General features: G+C 35.2%; 1 protein-coding gene across 5 annotated transcripts in view; it reads right to left on the bottom strand.

Moving 5' to 3' along the window:
* Positions 1 to 27,292, bottom strand: part of LOC127852178 (golgin subfamily A member 6-like protein 22) — a 98,627-nt gene extending 71,335 nt beyond the window's left edge. For 2 of the 5 annotated variants that reach the window (XM_052386048.1, XM_052386049.1), the window contains exons 1-3: positions 26,425 to 27,291; positions 11,219 to 11,383; positions 9,977 to 10,087 (exon numbers count right to left, since the gene is read on the bottom strand). In XM_052386048.1, coding sequence (XP_052242008.1) covers positions 9,977 to 10,087; positions 11,219 to 11,383; positions 26,425 to 26,655 — 507 coding nt within the window. In that variant the 5' untranslated portion in view covers positions 26,656 to 27,291. Of the gene's footprint in view, positions 1 to 9,976; positions 10,088 to 11,218; positions 11,384 to 26,424 lie in introns of all 5 variants that reach the window. The other 3 variants (XM_052386047.1, XM_052386050.1, XM_052386051.1) reach the window with 3 other exon arrangements.
* Between the last annotated feature and the right edge of the window lie 398 nt (positions 27,293 to 27,690).

The following is a 27,690-nucleotide window of genomic DNA, read 5'->3' as shown; positions in this document are numbered from 1 at the left end:
CAGGTGATGACAATAGCTCATAATTAAAAAAAAAAAATAGACGAGCTAAAAACGAAATAAATATTTAAATTGAAATGTCTTTTTTTTAATCAATAAATAATTAAGAAATGAGCACTTACCATAATTTCAAAGCTGAAATATTTTGAATGCAAAAAATAATGTAAGTGCTCTTAATGTATTTCTGAAAAAATGTACTCCTGAAAATTTTTCAAACTGTCAGTAACACTAGTTATTAAATTCAGTAGACCATTTGTAACATGGAAGTATAATTATTACAAGAATATTGTGTATTATGCTTTATAAGCATTGCAACACACATGCCATAATTTGTGCAGGCCTATTTTGGACATTTCTGAAATTCAGTGGGACATTTGACAAACATGTTTTTATTAGACACAAACAATTCCTAGCTAGACTGTGGCCACTAAAGGATGACTTAAATCCTAAAGATAGCTGGTCTCAGAGGGGGTAATCACATGACAAACAACATGGCGACGTCCATGCTGAGATTTTTTGCTGTTTATAAACCCTTCATTACTTTTATAACAAATTCAAATGCAGCTCCTTTCCTAGTTGCAATAATTCAATTCTAAGCTTTATAGCCCAATGGGCTGCTTTGAGTTGCAATGCGCTCTCTCTTGTTCATGGGTGCAAAATGTTATCAACAATGCAAGGGTTAAGGAACAATGAAACTGCAAGAACTTATTAAAGTTTACCTATCTAAACCACAAACTCATCCAAATGGTACCATTAAAGCAAGAAATAATTAATTTTATTGACTTATGTTTTGTCTTGTAAGCTGCATCCGCCATAATGGAAAATTGACCCAATATTGGTTAGGTCGCAGTACCCCAATATTTTGCACGTCTGGTTATGTGCTCCAGCCTATAAAGTCGAAAACAATGTGGTTTTCGATACAGAATACACTGTTTCAAATTTAAACATAAACATGTCAGCGAGAAAAGTGTGTTGAAACATCGTCTTGATTTTATAGGGTGCATGCAAAGGATAACATCCGTAGGTTGCCATTCAGGTAAATTAAACATGTTTATGAAGTTTATTCATTAATTTATCTCATCATCAGACGTGCATTGTCGTAATAAACCACTGTGGAATAAATTTTCCTCTATTTCGGCAGTGCTGAAATATAGCTGTCACGCGCGGCGGAGAATGGTCATATTACTCGGAAACAACTGTAAAGTAATCATTTTTAGTAAAATCAAATCAGATTCAACAAAACAAACAATTTGATACCAAGATGTAATATATTTTTAACACATAATGCAACTCAAAAAGCAAAAAAACATTATTTACAAATATTAAGTGCGCCTACTAGTGACATCATTATTAACACGTCATACGACACAATGCATGTTCTTTCACGCTAAAGCTGCAGTTGTTTAGTGTTTTTTTTTTCATTGTTTCTTAAAAATAGGGGACGTCGAGGTATGATAATAAAAAAAAATCGGTTAGTTACTGATCTTTTTGTAATGTATTAGGCTCGGCACGATTAAAATAATGAAACAATGTTTGCTTAAAATAACTTTGGGATTTTCCGTGTAGTTCGATTTTCCTATTCTATTTTTAAAGAAATAGTTTACGAATAAGAAAATTGATGGGATAAATCGAATACTAGGTAGGTGCCGAATAAAGCAAATGTTATTTTGCTCGGCATGAAAATCTGAACCACTCGCCAAGGCTCGTGGTTCAGATTTTCTAAGCCTCGCAAAATAAACTTTGCTTTATTCGGCACCGACCTAGAATTCTCTTTTTCCTCAATTTGTCTCGAACGAGGTCTGTTCAGTGAAGCGCAGGGATTAGCTGCGCTGAACTGCACCCATGTTTATGAAGGGGTGCATATGGACTACCAGAGCCGCCATAGCAAAAATTATCAAAGGCTCTGGGAGTCCGTTTATATGGACTACTCCTTTCCCAGCCATATCAGCAAGAAATTCATTAGTATTTATTTTGTATTAATATTTGCTCTTAATCTTGACTTTATTTGCTATGAAATTTCTTAACGGGATCACAAAAGAACAGCACTCACTATGAAATTTTTTAGCAAGTATATATATAATTACTGAAGTCATGATATAGAGGGAATATTAATACAAAATAAAGGCTTATCATTTTCTTGCTGATATGGCTGGAAAGCAAGCGGCATTTAAACAATAAAATAATGTAATAAAGGGATGTTATTATAATGATACACTACGTCTAGCGCGATTTCTGCCTAAATCAAAGTCCCACCGTGGAAAATTTTTCGTCAGCGTGGACAATCACCGGGGTCTGAGCGTTGACCCATCGTGAAAGATCGAGGTGACAGTGGTGAGCAGCGTGGACGTTATCGGGAAATCGATCTCACGGTGGACCACCGCGTTGAAGGTGGTTCTCGGTGATTACAGGTAAATGAATAGTTTATGCATGAAGTTTTACTTAATGTTTATTTAAGGAATTGTTTTTGTTATAATTTCGTAAATGCATTCTCGTTTATGTACATAATACTTGCAAAAAATACATATACCTATTAATTTAGAAGCTTTTTAAAAATTGTTTTCACTTTAATCATCCGAGACAAAAACTGAAACACGTTCGTTATCTGTGGAACTTGAATATGAAGTGGTAATTTTAATTATTTACATTTTTTTTATAGGCATAGTTTTTCTTTGAACTGAATTTATGTGAATAACAAAAACAACAGTGATTTATATTTCAATTAACGCTGTACCGCTCTACCGTCTCCCATTTAGAGTTGATACTTATTTTATTTAGTATAAAAGATGTGTCGGTTTGTAATTAGTTTCTTTGAATGCCAGATTAGAGTTTCTTTATTTATCAATTAACCTACAGTAAAAAAATATATCGCCGTCTTAGCGAGTAGATGAGAGTGTTAATATGTGTTGTGATTGTAAAAGAAAATACAGTCAGGTTAGTGAGAAAAGGCGTGAAAATACCATCTGTGCAGGTCTGTTATGTCTAAATGGATGTGAACATAAAATTCTCCATCTTTTATAAGATATTGTAAAAGGATGTAGATATCAAATTCTCCATCATTTAAAAAAAAAGTAAAACCCCGTGTTTCGTATTTTAATACGGGAAATGGAAAATAAAAATATATACATGTATTAAAAACTCATATTTGTAGTATCATGTATTTTAATAATTTTTTATGATATATGTTATAAATTATAGTCATCGTTGTTATTACGTCCTCATTTTTGGAAAAACATATTCTTGGTTGTACCGGAAATAAAAAAATTTAAGCAGCTTAAAATAGCTCAATGTGATATTATGACTCGTTCAATTCACTGTGATTTCTTATCAGCATTTCTCATCGTGACTTATTCTATAAACATGTAAATTGGTATATTCATGTAAATTTTATTAAACAGTTATTTACCGGTACATGCTCAGCAAACAGGACGCGCAATTGTTATTTTTACTTAATGATATGCATACTAATATAGTGATAAATATTGCAAAACATGTCACAATAGGAGATCACTAAAATAGTCTGATATAACTGGGCCCTCAATCCATTTTAGTGGAAGCGAGTCGCTACCCATAGCAGGGGGAATTTTTGCGGCGTTTCCCTTTTTGGGGGATTTTTTACTTACTCTCTAATTATTACATTTGTACATGTTCGCACTATATTTATTGCTTATTTCATAATTTAGTATGTTTAACAAGGTTAAATTAAAATAGAATTGAGATATAATAATCATGAGACATCTATCTATAAAAAAAAAATATTAAAAAAATAAAAATAAAATTATTTTTATTTTTTTTTAGAGGGAAATTTTTCCCGCAAAAAGGGGAAAAAGTATACTTTTCAGGGGGGGAATGCGGCAGAATTTCGGCCGTGGATTTGACAGATTGAGGGCCCTGTATAAAATAACACGGAACATCTTAAGATGAAATTGGTTGCGAGCTACATATGTACACGAGGGAGCAAGCTTTTCGAAATGCTAACAAAAATGTTAATAAATACAACAAGTGAAATTTTATAGAAAAACTATTTAAACAAAACATGAAGCAAAAAAAGCAATCTTTACTCACGCTCCATGTAAAACATGTCAAATGATTATGTAAACAGGGTAAATATAATATAAAAGAGTGGACGAGTGGAACAAATGATTATTGCAATATGAAGAATAAAAAACACATGACAAATATAAATATACAAGTTTATTCATATGAACATGTAATTCACCGCAAAATATCAAGGCCGCGGTGGTCCACTGTGATCGCGATGGTCCACCGCGAAATTTATTGCCCGATAATGCCCATGCTCGAGTTCTTATCAACATATTTGATCGAGCTTGTCACTGCGATTTTCCACGGCAACACCACTGCATTCCATGCTGTTCCACGGTGGATCGCAGTGACGAAAGTAGTAACCATGCTGGGCTGAAACATGGTGATGCGTGGTGGGAGGCAGAAATCGCGCTAGACGTAGTGTATGTTAGGAAAATATTATTTTGTACAAGAGCTTGTCACAGTAGTGCCAAATCCCGGTCGAAATGTGTTTGCTTGTATCACAACATTTGTTTTAGAGAGTAGAATAATATTTGTTAAACATGGCACCTGTTTCAAGTAAATCCCTTCAGTAGATTTAGAGTTATGCTCCGGACAAAAATTTACTTTGAAATTAAATAAAGGGAGGTAATTAAAAAACTAAAGTAGATAGAGTTATGGTTTTTAGTCACTGCACTTCTCCTACTTGCCATCTGTTTATATTTCAAGTTTCAAGTAAATCCCTTCAATAGATTTAGAGTTATGCTCTGGACAAAAATTTACTTTGAAATTAAATAAAGGGAGATAATTCAAAAAGTAGGGTACATAGAGTTATGGTTCTTAGTCACTGCACTTCTCCTACTTGCCATCTGTTTATATTTCAAGTTTCATGTAAATCCCTTTTAGGTGTGGCTGCGCCACTCGTGAAAATATTTCTTCTATGATCACTCGTGAAATAACAAACGATCTTACACTGACATGAACAAATATCCTCTATTTATAAATAGCTTTCAACATAAAACAAATTATATTCAAAATATTTTGGGAAGATCTACTCAGTAAATATGACTGAAAAACTGTTCAAAAAGTCAACCCCCTTTGAAACATATTAAAGCAAAATGACATTTCAATTAAAATTATAGATATGGGCCTTGCTCTATGAAAAGGGGGTTTAATGCATGTACGTAATGTGACGTCCCAGATTAGCCAGTGCAGTCTGAACAGGCTAATCTGGGACGACACTTTCCGACTAAAATTGATTTTTTGCTAACAAGAGACTTTTTTAAATGAAAAATATAATAAAAGCGGGAAGTGTTGTCCCTGTTTAGCCTGTGCAGACTGCACAGGCTGATCTTAGATGACACTTTACTTTATGCACATGCATTAAACCCCCTTTTCACAGAGCACAATCAATAAATTATATCTCACAATTGGCAATACAATATAAGTTGTTTAGAGTGTGGCATTCTAAAAAGGTGCACAACTTTTCATTTAACTTTAAATAAAACATTATTGCTCAAGAAATTAGCAAAAAATAATTATATTAATTAACCCTTCCACTCTGGAGCAAAGTGGAAACGGGTTACTTGCAGTCTGTTCAGGTTTTATGCTGTTTGCTGCTCATCGGTATTTAAGGGTTGGAAATGAAGCCTTTTAAACTTGAATCTAGTAAAAAAAGGTCTTTAATGAAATTTAACTTTCTAAGGGACTACAAATGCATAAAAATACATATCTATGTGGTTAAGGGTTAACATTTTAACTGCACTGTTTTGTTTTTTACTGCAAATTCTGTGATCAGATTTTGTTTATAAAGCTTTTTTTCTGTTGCTGTTTTTTGTTTCATTCTGCTTTTTTATTGTTAAGCTGTTGTTATTTTGTTACAAAATTTTGCTTTCAACTTTTAATAAGATTTTTTTTCGGCGTAAGCTGCATAAGCCAGCTTTTCACCTTAGCCTGACCTTTGTAAGTGTCCAATAAAATTCCAATAAAATTTCCCGCGGCTAGGTACGAATGAATACACTTCATTTATTCCATTGGCTGATTTGAGTATACCACCAGAACATTGGAAACATATCCGCGTCTTTGTAACACTGTTTTACTGTATGAAACAATTTTATCTCGAATGAAAAGGCTTTATAGATAGAAAGTTTTACACTCAATTCTCGACATCAATACAGTTTGTGCGTACACCTTTTATTTTCAGAGTATTACCAGCGCAAGAGCGTTTATACTTAAAAGGCTATGTTCTCATATTTAGTACTTACTTCCTTATTCCTGTCAACATGTTAACATGTAAAAGTATAAAGAGCAATGGAAGCGAGGCCTCACTTTAAAGCATTGCATTTCAACCCGCGAGGTATATCGGGTCAATTCGCGGACATTCAGAGTTTATATACAGGTCATCACCGGAGTTGGCGGCCAGTAAAATAATCATTATATAATAAAGACGCTATCCGTGAACTAGGTGACCTGGAATTTTCTTTAGACCAGAAATATGTTAAATGAAGATATTCAGCAATATAATTATGGTATGTAAATAATAGATTCTTAATGTGTTTTCAACAATACAATGATAAATATTATTGTTGATAAATTTAACAATAATTATTCGTCCATATTGCCTAATGTACTAAAGTGATATTATGAGCATGTAACAGTTTATAGGTGTCTATCGCAACCGTTGATTATTTTTTATGTTTCTACTTCATATACACTTATATTAATTAATGCAGCATCATCATACTAAAACAATATACCAGAAAGAGAAAAATAATGCATTTGAATATCAACCGTACTTTCGTTTGACAACTGATCATGCGTTTACGAGTTGAACCTAAATTTAGTTTTAGTGCAGATTTGTTCATACGACACAAAGACACGAAATTGTTTTACGGATCATTTCAGCTTACAGGACTGGGTGGGTCACGTAAGAATATCGAATATAAAATATATTTTTACAAGAGTTCCGCGGTCGGAGATGACCGCATTGAAGCCGGATTTTTGATTTAAATGACAGGAAAGTACCTTTCGTGTTTTTGTCAATGCAATACTTAAATTACTGAAATATTGTTCAAAGGTCAAAATGAAATGTAAGTACTTTTCAAGGCATGAGCAAACCTTGTGTTATGTTTTGAATGCATGCATATACATGAACAACAATAACATTTAAGGTCACAAATATGAACTTGAATTGACAATTAGGAAAGTTTGATCTCAATTTTTTTATTAGCAAATTAGTAACATATTGTTTGAAGTTTCCATCAATTTCATTATCAAATGTAAGAAAATAAACTTGACCTTGACCTTCAAATGAATGACATTGAAATGAGCAGTGGTGATCTTCTAGTACTGGCCAACCTTTATGTCAAGTTTGAAGACTCTAGGTACAAGCATACCAAAGTTATAACATGAAATAAGAACTTTAACATTTTTACATTCAAGGTCACAGTGACCTTGACCTTCAAATGAATGACCTTGAAATGTCCAGTGGTTACTTACTAGTTCTGGCCAACCTTCATGTCAAGTTTCAAGACTCTAGGTCCAAGCATACCAAAGTTATAACAACTTTAACATTTTTACATTCAAGGTCACAGTGACCTTGACCTTCAAATGAATGACCTTGAAATGTCCAGTGGTTACTTACTAGTTCTGGCCAACCTTCATGTCAAGTATCAAGACTCTAGGTCCAAGCATACCAAAGTTATAACAACTTTAACATTTTTATATTGAAGGTCACAGTGACCTTCACCTTCAAATGAATGACCTTGAAATGACCAGTGGTCATCTGTTAATCCTGGCCAACCTTCATGTCAAGTTTGAAGACTCTAGGTCCAAGCATACCAAAGTTATACCATGAAATAAGAACTTTAACATTTTTACATTCAAGGTCACAGTGACCTTGACCTTCAAATGAATGACCTTGAAATGACCAGTGGTTACTAACTAGTTATGGCCAACCTTCATGTCAAGTTTCAAGACTCTAGGTCCAAGCATACCAAAGTTATAACAACTTTAACATTTTTTATATTGAAGGTCACAGTGACCTTGACCTTCAAATGAATGACCTTGAAATGACCAGTGGTCATCTGTTAATCCTGGCCAACCTTCATGTCAAGTTTGAAGACTCTAGGTCCAAGCATACCAAAGTTATACCATGAAATAAGAACTTTAACATTTTTACATTCAAGGTCACAGTGACCTTGACCTTCAAATGAATGACCTTGAAATGACCAGTGGTTACTAACTAGTTATGGCCAACCTTCATGTCAAGTTTCAAGACTCTAGGTCCAAGCATACCAAAGTTATAACAACTTTAACATTTTTTATATTGAAGGTCACAGTGACCTTGACCTTCAAATGAATGACCTTGAAATGACCAGTGGTCATCTGTTAATCCTGGCCAACCTTCATGTCAAGTTTGAAGACTCTAGGTCCAAGCATACCAAAGTTATACCATGAAATAAGAACTTTAACATTTTCGAGCACGCCGCCCGCCCACCCGCCCCCCCCGCCCCGCCCCCCCCGCCCGCCCGACAACATCAATCTATAAGCCGAGATTTTTTCGAAAAAAATCCGGCTAATAAACAACTGGTAGCAAGGTGAGTTGCAGATAATTAATCAGTAACCACATTTTAACTAACTATTTTGACCTGTTAATTCTTTTCAGCTCAATTCAACAGTGCAAAATGCCCATAATATTACTTTAAGCATTAGCACGATGATAATTGATACTGTTAATAATCGAATCAAATAGCAATGCCCGACAAACCACTAAAACAGGTTTGTTCGAAGAACGCGCCTATAAATACGGATACTTCTCGTGTGGCCGGTTGACTCATATGTTTAAATTTCACTTCCATTCTTCTTTTGGTTTTCTGTTTTGTATCTATAGGTTTATGACCAGCAATATGTTATAATGTAAAATAAGCCGCGAAAACTCCCCGTAACATCCCGTACTGCGTGTGATGCAGCTAAGAACTGCACAGAAAAAGACATTCGCTATCCTTGATCTCATTCATTAAACTATTTACGCCGTATATCTTTTTTAAAGATATTTCTTGTTATTATTGAAGCATTAATTTAAATTCCATTTTACATTTCTTATCAAAGCATGCTTAATTATTAATTTATGAGAATGTTTAATAGCTTTTTATAGTTGTTAATTTTATTGCTATATAAGTAGGATTCAGTCATCATATATATCTGATCTTCAGACAGTTTGTTTATTCAATATTAACTTCCTTGTCTATACCAGGCAACTCTTGTTTCCAATATATGGAGCCAATGATAAGTAGTCTCCCTTAATATATTTTTTTATTTATCACTTTTTGGTAGTGAACTCCATTATTAATAACAAATAATTACAAAACACATATGGTCAAATAAATATACTAATCCTTATGCTTTGTTTAAATAGCATATATATTAACAAAATTAAAAACATGTCATTTATGGCCATTTGAAAAATCAACACTACATGTCCGTTTAATTCAAATAAGATCAACTGATGAGACCTACACCAACATTGAGTCCAGCTTTCCCACAACCTGCCTTGAGAGGATGAAACAATGTTATTGATACAGTTTCTGCCTTTTGACCAGGTGGGCTCGGGTTAAGCGTTACCAGGAATTGTCCACAGACACCAAGTACTGGCTCTTCCCAAGGAACTGACTGGAGTGTCATATCAGCCCATAGCTTACTTTAACCCTTTGCATGCTGGGAAATTTGTTGTTTGCTGAATTTCGAAAATTATCATTTTCTTCGATTTTTTTCAAAGAATACTATCAGAATAGCAAACAGTTTGGATCCAGATGAGACACCAAATTCTGTGGCATCTCATCTGGGTCCAAACTGTTTGCAAAGGCCTTCAAAATTCAGTTCCAGCACTGAAAGAGTTAAATTGCTCTAAAATAACTAAATAATTTTCTTCACTAAAACCCTGATCTGCTTTGCTGGATACCTGTTTTTCTGGCACCCATTTGTTGAGAGCGTCCACCCAGACCAGTTTCTCGCGCGTGCGTCCTGCGTACGCCATCTCCTCCTCCAGCTCATCACCGCTGTCTCCCCCTTGCTGAAAACACAATGCATGAAATCATCACCGCTGTCTCCCCCTTGCTGAAAACACAATGCATGAAATCATCACCGCTGTCTCCCCCTTGCTGAAAACACAATGCATGAAATCATTACCGCTGTCTCCCCCTTGCTGAAAACACAATGCATGAAATCATCACCGCTGTCTCCCCCTTGCTGAAAACACAATGCATGAAATCATAACCGCTGTCTCCCCCTTGCTGAAAACACAATGCATGAAATGATCACCACTGTCTCCCCCTTGCTAAAAACACAATGCATGAAATCATTACCGCTGTCTCCCCCTTGCTGAAAACACAATGCATGAAATCATTACCGCTGTCTCCCCCTTGCTGAAAACACAATGCATGAAATCATCACCGCTGTCATCTCCTTGCTGAAAACACAATGCTTGAAATCATCACCGCTGTCTTCCCCTTGCTGAAAACACAATGCATGAAATGATCACCACTGTCTCCCCCTTGCTGAAAACACAATGCATGTACGCTAAGTGTCGTCCAAAATTAGCCTGTGCAGTCCGTAGGTAACAAATGAGTGTATTATTTTTTACAATGCAGCACAAATTGATAAACCAGACTGAAAAATTTGTATCTGCTGCGTTCAACCCAATATGCCACCTAAGACCTAAAACTTGATTACAACCAGCAGACACTTGGCCAGCAATTCTGGTAAGCATGATCAATCATGTGAATTCTCCAAAAGCATTATTGACCATGAGAACTCTGTTAAAAATAGCCTGAAAACAAAGTGAGTCTGCCAATTTCTAGTCAGCAAAAAAACGAGTTTTTAACTAAATGACAGTCCATACACTCAGGGCTATTATAAATTAGGTTGGTAAACACAAAACACGCCAATTTTTGTACTGCTAAAAAACTGATGAACTTTAATAAGCTCATTCTTTTGATTAAAAATAAGCAACTTTATCTGAGGTCTATTCTGCTCAGTCCTCAATGAAAACATCAGACCTCATCAATTAAGTCTGCAACTCTTAGAATTTTTTCTGGGTTATTTGAAAAAGAAGAGTCCCAAATATTATATGGGAGTCCTGGGACTCATTAAATCAAAATGCTTCATTAATATCCGCCTGTATTTAAACAGAACATTTTCTCACCTGTATAAGATGTAGACTAGGGAAGGGGTACGTCGGCCGTATGCGGGTGGGTTCAGACTTGATGGCCTGCCTGCTCAGCTCAGACCCGGTCCCCATGTTGTAGGCGTGCCAGGTTGGTGCCCGGCCCAGCTCACTAAGATGGCCCCCTGCATTACCATGATGAACCTGCAAACACACAAGGGAAAATGGGGTACAATGCATGAACGTAAATTGCAATCCCAGATTAGCCTGTGCAGTTTGCACAGGCTAATCAGGGATGACACTTTCCTCTTTTATGGAATGTTTGTGTTAAGGAAGTCTCTCTTGACAAAAATCCTATCTTTGAGGAAAGTCCCTAATTAGCTTGTTAAGACTATGCAGGTTTATCTAGAATGACACTTAACACACATTTATTTTGAAGTTTTGTGCCACAATTTTATTTGTCCTCCTTCAGTCTTTAAAATATTTTTTTTTAAATTAGAACAAGTAAGGCTAGTTACATTAAAATTTCAAATATTGTTGAACTTTTATGCAATGCTTTATTCTGCAATTGGTTCTAAATAAGTTTTTGAAAGTACAAGCAAGTCATGCTTAGCATGTTACGTTTGAGTTCTTACAATCTAGAGACAATTTTTACTAGCACAAACAATAAATTGTTTTTTTTTATTCACCATGTCTTGTCTAGTGTATGATTACGTTTTCTGATGTTATTCAATACAAAATTTGGTTTACAAATCAATGCTTAGCAATTGTTGACTTTTACATTAATTTAATATGTATCAAAACATTTTTGTTTTGAATTGTTGATTTTTGGTTATAACAGTTTATTGACGGGTGGTCTTCAATAAAAAATTCTGTATCCAATTTTTTCTCTACTCATATTGGCGAGCTGGTGAGTGTTAACTTTGATGACTGCTTCTTTGACCTGAATCCTGTGTTGTCATTCAATTATTTGTAAAGGAATTGTAAAAGTTGATGAATTGTGTCTTGTTCTGAGAAAACTGGGCTAAATGCATGTGCGTAAAGTGTCGTCCCAGATTAGCCTGTGCAGTCCGCACAGGCTAATCAGGAACGACACTTTCCGCTTTAATGGTATTTTTAGTTTCAAGGAAGTCCCTCCATACCGAAAATCAAGTTTAAGCGGAAAGTGTCGTCCCTGATTAGCCTGTGCAGACTGCGAAAAGGGGGTTTCATGCATGTGCATAAAGTAAAGTGTCATCTAAGATCAGCCTGTGCTGTCTGCACAGGCTAAACAGGGACAACACTTTCCGCTTTTATGATATTTTTCATTTAAAAAAGTCTCTTGTTAGCAAAAAATCAATTTTAGTCGGAAAGTGTCGTCCCTGATTAGCCTGTGCAGACTGCACAGGCTAATCTGGGACGACACTTTACGCACATGAATTAAGCCCAGTTTTCTGAGAATAAGACGCATATAAGCCGTGCTCTGTAAAAAGGGGTATAATGCATGTGCGTAAAGTGTCGTCCCAGAGGCAAAGGCTAATCAGGGATGACACTTTTCGCCTAAACTGGATTTTTGCTAAGAAGACAATTTGTGTGAACGAAAAAATACAATAAAAGCAGACAGTGTAGTCCCTGATGAGCCTGCACAGGCTGTCAAGTGACCTTTTTTCAAAAAGTAGGAAAAAATAGGAACTACTTTTGCAAGAAAAGTAGGAAAAAAGTAGGAAAAAGTAGGAACTTTTCCCTCAAAAGTAGGAATACATAATACTTATTTTTTAGACACAGGTCCAGGAAACATAGCTTGAAACAGAGCAGGAGTGCCATCACATGTTCTGTATGGATACCCACTTGAAGCTACCTTAAGGGCCCAGAAGATTTCAGCCTTTTGTACCTGTTCCTTGTGTGATGGATGTACTTGCATACAGATAGATTTATCCCCACAACCCTGAGAGCTGCTTGGCTTTTGGGCACTTCCAAACAAACGCTTTTGTGAATTATCATGCATGTATTTCATGTTTTCCTTGCGTTTTCATCCATCTGCATGACTTATAAGTTGATTAGCACCAGAATTACTACAATATGGACTTCATTCAAACAGTACAATATCTTGCAAACTCATTGCCAGTATCTCTCTTGCACCATGATCCCAGTGTTTTTCCACTGTTGTCCAACTTCTCCATCCATGAAGGGTTAAACTTTGTTTTCCCACTAGGAATTTTAGCACTTATAGTGTATCTATGATAATTAAGTTTCAAGCAAAGCTACCCTGATAAAGAAGTATACATGTAATTAGATGCTGTTCATTTTGGTGTATCATCAAATAAGTGGTTAGAGGTCTTCTGTGTATCGATATACAAATGGTAATTATATTGTGCATGTTATATCCTTAAGCAGAAGACCAAATTTATTTAGTGATACACCAACTTGTTGTACAAGATTAATACTAGTATATAAAGCAGTGTAAATGCTCTGCTACAGCTACATTGTGAAACCTTTAAATTGACAATAGGGTGCAGTTATAATGACTTAAGTTACATTCAAAATGACTGGTCATTGCAGAGCAGATTATGCAACTGGAGATAGGACCTTATCACCTGACATCTTTTATGACAGCATTGATTGGGCAATGAAACAGTTGCACTACATTGTTTATTCCAGTTTCAAATAATGGCTTTTACATTATTGATGACTTTGCGGGAGTGTAATAATGCCGTTTAATAATTTTAATACTTCGCTTTAACACCTTGAAGTTACCTCACTAGCTATGGCATCATTAGACAAGAATTGTGTTTGTCCGAAACACAATGCCCACTATTGCGCAGCTTTGAAATAAAATTTCAATATATCATTTGGCAGGTTTAGAAATTATCTCCCTTTTAAAGCTTATTACTTCCCTTGGATTGTATTTTTTAACTTTTGACCTTGAAGGATGACCTTCACCTTTCACCACTCAAAATGTGCAGCTTCATGAGATACACATGCATGCCAAATATCAAGTTGCTTTCTTCAATATTGCAAAAGTTATGGCCCATATTAAAGTTTTCGGACGGACACACACACACAGACAGACAGACAAACGGACTGACAGTACAACTGCAATATGCCACCCTACCGGGAGCATAAAAATGTATCAGGGCATTTAGGCTCTGTGCATTTATCTTTAATTACTATACATGATGTACCTATGATATCAATAGAACATCATATCCGTTGTCATGTAATACAGAATTTATTACATTATATTTGTAAATGATGAAAACTCGGCAAAGCATCAGTTTTATCTTTTTTCCAATAACTTGTGTAATAAATTCCATATTACATAACCACTCATACAATACATGTATCTCTATATCTCTACATTCCAAACAGCAATATCATGTTAACATGCATAAGGTTTGGTCAAATTGTTGTCAATGGAAACAAAATAAAACTGGAATAAACAATGGGTTCCCTCAGCTCTTGCATCACTGGGAACTGTGTAAGGTAGTGAAGTCTGCAGTGTACAAATGCTAAGGAAGTAAACAAGGCACTATTGTTACTTCAAAAAAAAACTTGTCAATAATTTTAAAAGTTACATAAGAAATAAATATTTATGCTCCTGAAGAGGTGCTAGCAGACAGTCAGCATGGGTTGTCAGGTCTCATCTAGATGAATGCACATTAACAGGGATACAGTCATGTCATAGATTCATTCATCCTGCAAGTTTACTAAATAAACTCTTTAAAAAAAATAATTCTCCATTGAAAATGAAAAAGTAGGAATAGTAGGAAGATTTGGTAAAAAAATAGGAAAAAGTAGGATCCTGATGAAAAAGTAGGAAATAGTAGGAAAAAGTAGGAAAAAGTATGACCGCTTGACAGCCTGCCTGCACAGGCTAATCTGGGACGACACTTTACACACATGCATTAAACCTTCTTTTCACACAGTATGGCCCATATATATTACTGACAACCGTCCTTTTTGTGTAACATTTAGAATTTACAAATAAGAGAACACTATATAAAAGAAAGCAAAATAACACCCTAAATACTCTGTTTTTAGAGACTCAAGATGGAATTCAGTACCTTAAAAATTCAGCCATAAGTCTATTATTAAGCCCATGAGTGGAGAAGTGGGGAAAATATGACTAACATTGGCTTATTTATTACCTCTCCATATGAAGGGTTAAAAAGTACAAATGGCATAACATAATTCTGCAATAGTAAATTAGTTACTTTGTGCTTTATGGCACAGTAAAGTCCAAAGGTGCAACTATTTTGTGTGTTTTACCTACTGAGATTTTAAGTTTAGAGCCCACCATCCATCTGAACAATGATTTTGTATGTCAGTAAACAATCAAGAAATTTGTTTGTCAGAAACTCAATGTCCACTACTGCGCCGCTTTGAAGCTTTATATTTGACCTTTTACCTTGAAGGATGACCTTGACCTTTCACCACTTAAAATGTGCAGCCCCATGAGATACACATGCATGCCAAATATGAAGTTGCTATCTTCAATATTGCAAAAGTTATGGCAGAATGCAAATTTGAGCAAACAAATAAACCAACAGACAGGTCAAAAACAATATGTTCCCCCACTATAGTGGTGGGGGACATAAAAAGTCATGTAAATGCAGACAAATGCCTGAAGATTATTACCACTTATTTTTTTCTTCACTTTTATGCATGTTCAATTGAAATACCCCAGTTTTTATTTGACGTTTAAAAGAGTCATTCCCCACCCAGGTAATACAATGAACAATCCATGTTTTCACACACACAGTCACATGTGCATATTACATCCACAAAAATAATTAACCTTTTACTTCTTGGATACTAAAATACTAATTGTGACGCATTCATAGTCCCTTAGAAAGTTAAATTTAATTGAAGACCTTTCTTACTAGATTCAAGTTTTAAAGGCTTCATTTCCAATTGTTAGATGCTGATGAGCAGCAAACAGCATAACACAGAATGTGGCGTCTCATCAGGATCCAAACTGTTTGCTATTCTGATAGTATTCTTTGAAAACAATTAGAAATTTAGTTTTTGTATGTCCTTGCAATTTTTATAAAATTACACCATGTGTGCATGGAACCCCCTAAAGTTGAGACTATAATTTTAAACAATTTTTTTATAAATAAATCTGGACTCATGACTGAGTCTTACAGTATATTTTTTATCATTTTGAATTTTTAATATTCATTATCTTTTCCCAAATAGGAAGAATTTTGCATCACAAAAATCACATTCTGATTTACATTTGCATTCAGGATCAGATTATTATAAATGTAGTTGAATGAGTTCACAACTGATGAAATTGTGCGGAATTATGAGCTAATATCAAAATTAAACATTATTTACTGGAGGTGATCAAATAGCAGTAGTTTATTAATTATTCACAGAACATTATTATCCATGAGTCATTTATGCAAATAAAGCTATACAATATACTAAATGATTCTGGTAAACAAACATTTGTCACAGAACATTGAGCTATGGCTATATGATTCAAAGTTGATCAGGCAGATTTGCCTCAACGGGCATTCACTTCAAAATAACTTTCATACAACACCTCCTTCCACTTAACACTTGCACTGTAAGCAGAAATTAAAACATAAAATCAGTGGGGGGTACATCTGTAATACGCTGCTTGATGAAGCTGAATACATAATTATATACATAAAGATAAAACATTTATCTTTTTAAATTGTACTGTCATTGAATATGTAAAAATAAGTAGACAATTAATCATTTCTCCATTATGTAAATTCAGCAGTATTCCAATATCACCACCATTTGGCAATAAAATATTATTCTAATATTATTTTCAGTTATTGGGAAACTCCATTATGCAAGATGTTTTATTGTAAAGAGGAGCCTATAAGCTATTTTACCGCAAGTGTCACCTCTCAATGGTGCAATTAGGTATTCCATGTAATGAATGCCTGAGCAAATATTTTCAATGGATCCGTATGTCAGTTTCAAGTGTCTGCCGTGGGTAGAATGTTTATTCACTACTTATATACTTTCATTGTGCATTCATTGAAAGAAATGTTATCATGTGTCAGGTATATAAAACCTTATATTCATTTTTTGTCACGATGACCGTTTTTTGTGAACGTTTTTTGCTGGTTACCATTCCTTTTTATTCAAATAATTTGCAGAACAACTTTTATACCTTTTTGTGGCAGATTTGTTATTCATTTTCATACAACTTTTTCTTTGAAACTCCAAAAGCATAGGAATAATGTGTTTGTGGGTGCACATGTGTTAACATGTTTGAATTTTTCATTCTCAACATTCAAAATTTCTATTTGTACAGCATTACAGCATAATACAGGACCACATTTTCTGTGAAAGTAAAATACAGATGAGTCACGCTCAGTGAAATGGGGGTTTAATAGATGTGTATAAAGTGTCGTCCCATATTAGCCTGTGCAGTCCACACAGGCTTATCAGAGACGACACTTAATGCACATACATTAAACCCCCTTTTCACAGAGCATATCTAAAAGTGATTTATTGCCATGTTACTTGCAGGTTGTTCTGGTTTTATGCTGTTTGCCATTTTCACTTTGCTTTTGAGTGGGAAAGGGTTCTGAAAACATGGCAGTAAAATCACAGTAAATCAAGATGATAGTTAAAAGAGTGTAGCATTGCACATCTCAATTATTTAGTATACTGTAACCTTTAATTCAAAATATACAGCATATGCAGACAGTAACAGTTACACGGCCGTTAATCACGGGCGCCATATCTTTTTTGCGATGCATTAATAAATGAGCCAATGCTATTTCTGAGGTGGCGCTAAGGACCGGATGTTTTGAAATTTCACGTATAACTTTTTCAGGGTGAGTAGGTTTTATATGTGTTTCCGACATATTTCGCAAAATATAAAAAATCGGACAATGTAGTGCGACTCAGCTAACTACATTGCCCGAATTTAAAAATAAAGCAAAATATGTTTAAAAACATATAAAACTAACTCACTTTGTAGAATTATCGGTGACATTTAATAACATCCGGTCCATAGCGGCACCCCGGAAGTAGAATTGGCTCATTTATCAATGCATCACAAAAAGAAAGTGGCGCCCGTGATAAACAGCCTTGAGTAAAAAAGGTTTGTGCTCAAAATATCACCCTAAACTTACCCATACAAATGACCCTGAGACCTTTTACCAAAGTCAAGCTCTTGTTATTTTTTCTTTTTGACTACAACTATGAAAAGTTTGGTCCTAAAATTTGTTTTTACCCTGTAATGTATTTTGGGGGTTCCTTTGTGTACTGATGAGGCTTAAGATGTCACCAAACATGTAGGTCACGGGTTTAATCCTTACTGTGTGAGCATTGTTTCGCTCTCCCAAAATACACCAAGCATTGGTTCTATCCAGGAAATGGACTCAAAAGCATTTCAATAAGCCTCAGGCTTTTGATGCAGTCGAGTTAATAAAAAAGGTTTAAAATTAGTCTTATAATCTAGCAGTGTACATCAAATGGATACATCTATATGTAAATTTACATTTATTATATTATTGATTCATGATTGTCCAAGAGATCAGGACGATCATCAGACACTGCATTCAGGTACAATTCACAACACTGTGGGATAAATATATGAGGCATTCTGGGCACAAATCCAGGTTTTTTGGTTACTAGTTGTAAACTTTGATCATGTTTAAGCACACTCGTAAGCTAATTATCTTATGTGATGAAATTCTTGTGACAATGTAACAGTTTTAAAATTAAATTTGTCAGTGATAAAAATTTGACCTGATGTAAAAATCCATTCAGTTTTAAAATAAATCCTGCAAGAGAAGATGCATGTACAGGTCTTTAAAACACAAACAAACGACAAGTCCTAATCCCATGGATAATAGATCAATAAGTAATAATCCACAGTGGTGTTACTTAGTATACAATAAGTAATATACTATACAATTTAACACAATTTATATGACTGTTAAATAATTTATACCGGTAGTCTTTGTCATATGTGTTCAAAAAATTACTATTTTGTGTACCTGTTAATTGCCGGATTTCTGACTTTGGTCAAAATCAATTTAGGAATAGGGGTCCACATTTTCGGATGTCTTTATTATCCTTGTCCGAAATAAATCACAGTGGAAAAGCTCTTTTTATTGCATAAAAATTAGCAAGTCAATAGTTATGAGCTGATATTAAACCTATTAGTGGGACTGAATGACCATGAACAATTGTTTGACAGTAAAAGTACTGTAGTATATATAATTAGGCCTAAAAAATACTCCTGTTTCCTGTAACACAACTTTACAATGTATATAATGATTTTACCGCGGACTGCAATTTGTTTAACAGTGAAATTTAACTTTACTGAAGTTGTGAGAAGACAACGATTAATTTATCCGTATGTGTATAATTTTCATAACAACTAACACTCCCCCCCCCATTTCTGGTCTACAAACATGCATAAATTATGGTGGTTAGGCTGTTGGCAGTCGTATTAAAATGCCCACCATTTAACAGTATTAAACAAGCACATTCGTTGAATTGATATCCCCTGCCATACTTCTGGACACAAGATATGGCTCCGGAAACACAAAAAAAGCATTTTTTCAAAATACAAAGGGCCATAACTCTGTTATTATTTGATGGTGTACAATGCCATTTGGCGTGCATCATCCTCTTATCCATATATATACTCATACCAAGTTTTAATGAAATCCGCCAAAGCACTTCCAAGATATGGCTCCGGGCACAACAGTGCCGGACGGATGGATGGAAGGACGGACGGAAGGATGGAAGGACGGAAAGACGGACGGATGGACAACACCAAAACAATATCCCTCCGCCTATGGCGGGGGATAATAACGTAAGTATATATTCTGTTTTTTCATTCACAGATCGCTTATATTAAAGCCATGGCACATAAACATGCCCTGCCATGTTCAAAAGGCGGAATTACAGCGTGGAAAAAAAACATAAATTTGTTTGGAGTTTATTTCAGAATTTTAAAACACAGTCTGTCCTCAATCATGATGAATTTTAACATGAATAGGGGCAGACAGTTGTTGTGTCAACAAATAAAGATCTTGTTTGAAAGGAGGATTTAGCACTCTGGAAGTAAAGTGTTGTTTTGATATTGCGGTATATATTTTGGCAAGTCTACCAAATGAAATTATTATAGTGAGTCAACAATATTGACATTAGTTAATGAGTTGAAATAACGTGCTGTAAAATAAATGTCTCCTATTATAAACAATTACAAAGTTACATTTAATCACCGTAACAAAATTGTTGTTACTTCATGATTATAATGATGTTTATTTCGATTCTTGAAATGTGTCAATATAAATTATTGTTATAATTCATGTAATTATCATTGACAAACATTGGCTACAACTAATACTTCAAGCAACACTATGGTAGTCGCAACAACTTTTCTTACCAAGGTGAAACCAAAATGTGGCCATCTGGGAATGTTGAGCCAAAGCTTTCGCTGTTTCTTAAATTTAGATGCAAATGATGCCATTTAGCCATAATGCTGGCTAAAGAAAATTGTGAGCCAGGGGAAGCCATGCTTTTGTTGATTTATCACATAACAATTTACATACAGTTACATCAGTATAAATTCTTGACGCGTAGTGTTTTGTATATATGGAAATTTAAACTGCATCAAATAATACCCGAAAATATCTTAAATCTGTATACTATGTACAATTAGGCAGCCATAATGGAATTGTTGTTTGATCATTTGACAAGAGTTTAATTCAAATATTTTCTAATTGACCTTGGCCGCATCATTGTGAACACAACTTCAATGTTCAGTAAATGCATCTTTTGTTCATTAACTTAAGTCTGACCGGCAAAATGTGTTATTATTGATGTCTGAGGGCAAATGTAAAAAGGAAGTATGGAGGCGCAAGTCCTCCCATCATATCGGCACCAGGGCATCTGAAAAAAATGCCTCCGGAAAGCACCATTTGTAATCTTTTCCTGGTCTATGTGTAAACAAAAATCAGAAAACAGGCCCCAGCAAGGTTAAACTTCATTAAATTATGTTTTCTTTCATAACCGACAAAACATTGTTCGCTACTAAATAAAGGTAAAGTCACCCAGTGTTTTTTTTCAGTTTTGGGGGAAAGGGGTCAGGTCCCCTGAGGGGGGGAAAATTCGCGCTTAAAAGGGGAAAAGGGGGAAAATTCAATGCTTAACAAGTAACAGTACAAAATCAAGTTTTAACACTATAATTCACCATACATAAAGAGAAAAACATTATTCCAACTCTTTTTCATGTTATGTTCATGTTCAAAGATAAACATTTCTTGGCTTTTCTGTGAATTATTTAAATGTGGTATTGATTAAAATTGAATTACACTTCCGAGAGGTGAATTTTTCAAATATTTGGGGGGAAAATATATACTCTACAGATGGGGGAATGGGGCCGAATAACGCCGAATATTTCATCCAAAAAAAACACTGTCACCTGACCGTGAAATATCACAAGATTATCATTATCCCCACGCTTTTTAAAAAAAAGGTGGGGATATTGTGGTTATCTCCGCCGTCCGTCCGTCCGTCTGTCTGTCTGTCCGTCCGTCCTGGCCACTATCTCCTCCTACACTAAAAGCACTAGAACCTTGAAACTTACACACATGGTAGCTATGAGCATATGTGCGACCCTGCACTATTTGGAATTTTGATCTGACCCCTGGGTCAAAAGTTATAGCGGTTGGGGTGGGGCCGCGTCAGAAATTATCACTCATTTTTTTAGGTTATTTTACATTTACTTCTTTATTTCTACACCGATTCACTTCAAATTGATACTGGACCTCTCTTTAGACAATACGGTCAATCTCAACCATGCATGGCCCCATTCCCAACCCTGGGGCGCCCCGCCCACATAGGCCACACCCACCAAAAATTTCCATTTACTATAATTTTTTCATTTCTACACGGATTCACTTCAAATTGATACTGAACTTTTGTTATGACATTAGGATCAATCTCAACTATGCATGGCCCCAATCCCATCCCTGGGGCGCCCGCCCACATAGGCCGAACCCACCAAAAAATTCCATTTACTATAATTTTTTCATTTCTACACGGATTCACTTCAAATTGATACTGAACTTCTCTTATGACATTAGGGTCAATCTCAACTATGCATGGCCCCATAACCAACACTGGGGCCCCGCCCACATAGACCACACCCACCCAAAATTGCCTTTACTATAATTTCTTCATTTCTACACCGATTCACTTCAAATTGATATTGAACTTCTCTTATGACAATACAGTCAATCTCAACTATGCATGGCCCCATTACCAACCCTGGGGCGCCCCGCCCACATAGACCACACCCACCCAAAATTGCCTTTTACTATAATTTCTTCATTTCTACACCGATTCACTTCAAATTGATACTGAACCTCTCTTATGACAATACGGTCAATCTCAACTATGCATGGCCCCATTACCAACCCTGGGGCCCCGCCCACATAGACCACACCCGCCCAAAATTGCCTTTTACTATAATTTCTTCATTTCTACACCGATTCACTTCAAATTGATACTGAACCTCTCTTATGACAATACGGTCAATCTCAACTATGCATGGCCCCATTACCAACCCTGGGGCCCCGCCCACATAGACCACACCCGCCCAAAATTGCCTTTTACTATAATTTCTTCATTTCTACACCGATTCACTTCAAATTGATACTGAACTTCTCTTATGACAATACGGTCAATCTCAACTATGCATGGCACAATTACCAACCCTGGGGCGCCCTGCCCACATATGTCACACCCACCCAAAATTGCCTTTTACTATAACTTCTTCATTTCTACACCAATTCACTTCTAATTGATGATGAACTTCTCTTATGACAATACGGTCAATCTCAGCTATGCATGGCCCCATTACCAACCCTGGGGCACACCTAGGTCAAACATTCGGCGTGGGGATACGTGTCGGCCTCTGCCGCGCCATTTCTAGTTTCACAAATAAATTACACTTGGATGATAACTGCTGCATTGTGTAATGAAACATTTATTTAGAAGTATGTTTAAACAGTATTTTGTCAAAAGAATGCTATATGGTAGGTTCTTGTTGAAAATGTTTTGACACAGTCACCATCGTTTTGCTGATCAAAAATGCAACAAAAACAGGTCAATATGTAATTCATCAATGTTTCCACTTTTATGTATTGTCCATATAGGGTTCCTTATTAACACAAAATAGTTTATTTATGAGTATTTTTCATACTACATAGTCTGTTGCCATTTCTTCACAAGAAATTAAACTCCACCAGGGTTCGACACTAAGGCACGTACGACAGACATTGTCTAGTAAGATCGGTGGTCGGGCTAGTAAAACTGCGGGCTAGCTTGTCCGACTGGTCGTACATAAAAAAATCTATACGGATTCATATATATAACTATAACTAACTGCTGTGAAAACCTTTTTTTTTAATGTGTAAAATTACTCTCGTATCCGTAATTTACATTAAAACAAAACTAGTGTATTTAAATAAACGCGGAGCATTCACATGATTCATCAGTATTTTTAGACGCAAAGGAGAGCTTCCTGCAGAAATTGCTGGTTTCCATTGGTCAAGTTGTCATGAATTTTAATGATTTTCTGCAGTATCGTAAAACTGTAGAGCATAATTTCGTCAATGTAAACATTTTTGCGTAGCAGACAAGAGAATGTTATTAAAAGAATGGCTTTGTTCAAGTTTGGATTTTCGTCCCACAAATCAGTTAATAAAAAAGAATCCGACGCTCAAACTGACACGAAACGTAAATATGAAGTAACACGAAAACGTCAATTTTATCCTAGATGGAAAATCAAGTCAGTTCCCATGGCTTGAATTCGACAAAGAAAAGCAAAAAAAGTTTTATTTTATTGTTTTACTCTATGCATAAAAAAAATCTGGTGTGTACTGATTATTTACTGATAAATCCTGATTAAACAGTTACATGACACAATTGTGTTTATTTGCTATGATTATGTCATTTATGGTCTAGTAGACATCAGGTTCGGGCTAGAACATTTTAAGAGGAGCTGGTCCGACGGTCTCATAATGCTCCAAAAAAAGTTAATGTTGAACCCTGTCCACTGTATTGTCAGTTTTAAAGCTATTTATAGTATGCAAATCTTGAATTGGAATAGCTAATTAGAATGCACGGCTCAACAAGAAACTGATTTCACGATGGTGGTTTAACACTACCAACACAATCGCTTATTTTTTATTGTAACAGACGTTAAACATTTGAAAAAAAAGCAACTAATATATAGAGCAAAGGTTTATTATTATGTTTATAATGATTCATAGTCATATATTTATAAAACATTTGTGATGTAACAACTTCATGAAAATTACCCACGACTCAACAAGCATATAGCATATAGGTGTTAACTATCTTTAAAGTATCTATCCAATTATGGTTCCTATTTTAGCCATTATCTCTTTAAAAAGCACTGTTAGGGCGTGTTTAGGATAACGTTCTTGAATTATCAAATGCTGGAAGACTTTGCTAAGGGGGTATTCCCATAACTTTATGCTCAGGTCAGTATATGCTATATGGGTAATTTTCATAAAGTGGTTACATCACACATATTAAATAATTTAAGACAATGAATCATTATAAACATAATTATTAACCTTTGTTCTGTATATTTGTTGCTTTTTTCCAAAAGTTAATCATCAGAAATAATAATAAATAATCGATTGTCTTGATAGTGTCAAACTGCCATCTTGAAAATATTGTCTTGTTGAGCCATGTATTCTGATTGGCTATTCCAATTTCAAGATTTGCATATCTATAAATAGCCTTAAAACTGACATTGCAGAGAAGAGTAACTTCTTGTGAAAAAATATCAACAGACGATCTATTATGGAAAATAATCGTAAATAAACGATTTTATGTTACTTAGGAACACTATAAGAACAATTTATCCTCCAATTACATTGAGTCGAGCATTACCCAAGGTCGATCACTATGTTTACATTAATAACGCGGCTCTCGTGATGACGTCACACGCATGCGCTCAGAGTATTTTGTTTTACTAATATTACTACACTTGAAAATAATTACAGACATGACTAATATAAGGAAAAAACAGATTAATTGTATTTAAAAATCTTACTTCAACTTAATGGTATATTTATTTTCATGTATGTTATATTTTATATTTTGTACATGTTGTAAATGCCCTTGTATGCATTCCTTGCCGAAATAAATCTATCTATCTATCTAACTAAAATAGTCCAAATTTATGCCTATTTCTTGCATTTCTTCGGTACTCTTCATTAAACTGGCACATAAATTGCAGACCACTTCCCTAGTTTAAATTCAACAAATTCATGTATTTAATTTATTTGAATGAAAATTCTCTAATTTTTTCACGATTCCCAGAAAATGTTGCATGGAACAATCTGTGAACGTACATCGCGAAAATAGGTTACATGACGATATACACACTTTCAGTGGGTAAGCCCTGTCCCGATTGGATGATAATTTTATCAAATCTTTTAATAGAAACATAAACATGCCAAAATTTTATTTGAAGAAATTGCGAACGTTATTTCTTTTTCAACACTTGAGCACTTTTTCGTTTCAATGTTGCTCAAAAGAAGATCGACCAATAAAACAGAAATTTGTTAAATGGTAAAAATAAGATATGAAAATAAATAAATGAATCTTTCAGTTTCTCTAACTTTGTTCAGTGAATCGAATTTTCGAATTTGTTGACCTCCTGCCGATTGCAATTGAGTACTCTCGCTTTTCAGATGTGACCTCTCGACTCAAGGTAAACAACGCGCGTAGTGTATGTCATTTGCGGGTGTGTATGGAACTATCGGCTTTGCGTTGTTAAACACGCTGTAAATAAACAATTTACACTGTAAATAAACAATTTTTACATTGGTTGAACGGGAATTAAATAAATCTTTAAAGGTACAACGTTTATTGCGGCATTGTTTGAATTATATTCAGAAATTATTTTAGTTGTTTCCTTAACCGCTCAACTCAAGGTAATTGGGGGATATAAAAGAGGAAATATTTGATAAGAGCTCGGATGAATCACAATATTGACCTGTTTTTGTCGCATTTTTGAAAAGAAAAACGATGTTGACCTGGTCAAAACTATTTTTCTAACAACTGCATAATTTTGGAACGTTTAATCACGTAATTTCACGTGATCTCTATAACCAAGACTCTAAAAAAAAACACGACTCAACAAGAAACTATAATACATCAAAAGTGACATTATAAAACTAGTCTCTGATTTGTCTTACCCCATATCTTGTTGGTGTGGTTCTACAGTCATATAAGGACCTCAGGTATTCATAATATGTGTACGATGGCAAAGTCAAGGATACTGTATCCGAGTTTGTGTCCGTGTCATTTCTCATCAGTGAATACCTATAAGGGGTAAGATGTCGATCGTCCTCAGGTTCGAACCATTCCGAATCATAGGTCACTTCACAAAATGTCGCCGGCAACACCGGTGACGAAAAATGTGCCATTTTAGTATCAGAAAACTGCTTATTCCTAGTATTTATGTTTTAAAAAGTGGTAAAACTGGTTGAAACATAATCCCGTACACGATGGTATCCATATTAAAACTCCTGTCAAAATTGCACTGCATCTGAAATTTCCCGGCATCTGTCACTTCCTGCGTTTTAACAACGCACGCGCTGAAACGTCACGTTTTGTGGTCACACACAATACTGGCATTACTTAAAACGGTACGTTTGACGAACCAAACTGACTAACACTATTGTACCATGAGGTTCGATCCGTGAAAGCCGCTTAAATATGTTTATTATTGCAAACCTAATTCCTTCATTTAAGCTTGATCAAACATTTTAAACGGAATAATCCCAGCAAACTTTAAACTATTTCGGTTTCGGAATTTTAAACAAACATTTAATGATCCCTTGCATTATTAAATCCATATCTCCAAGCAATTTTATATGTTCCTAGCTCGTGCTCGATCATATCAACATATTTATCATTCGGATCATGCCCAGCCCTTCGCTTTCATTTAAATATTTTATCGATATCTCCAACACAATGGCATATGAAGACACGAATAGAAAAACATCGAGTGATCAGGCATTAAGTAATTATCAGAAGATCACGGGCGCTGTAGGCATTTATGTGTTTAATCCGTGTCGGATTATTAGCGCGATTTAAAGGAACAGCACTCACTGAGAAGTTGTCATGTCCCACCTTGTACTAAGCATCGGAAACCTAGTCCACTTAAACTTGCGAATGCTTCGTCATCGTATGTAACGAAGTGGTAACGGACTATCTATGTGTGCCGCGTTATGTGAAAACCGGGCTTAATGCATGTGCTTAATGTGCCGTCCTAGTCGCACAGGCTAATCAGAGACACTTTTCACATAGACCAGATTTTCATTTAGAAGTGGCTGACTTTAAACTAAACTGTCCATAAAAGCAGGAAAATGTCGTCCTTTATAAGCTTGAGCAAACTGCACGGGCTAATCTGGAACGATACTTTACGCACGTGCATTTAGGCGCGTTTTTTTTTCAAA

This window comes from Dreissena polymorpha, chromosome 12, assembly GCF_020536995.1.
Source record: "Dreissena polymorpha isolate Duluth1 chromosome 12, UMN_Dpol_1.0, whole genome shotgun sequence".
In the NCBI taxonomy this organism is placed as follows: Eukaryota; Metazoa; Mollusca; class Bivalvia; order Myida; family Dreissenidae; genus Dreissena; species Dreissena polymorpha.
This window is presented reverse-complemented; position numbering and strand designations above follow the sequence as displayed.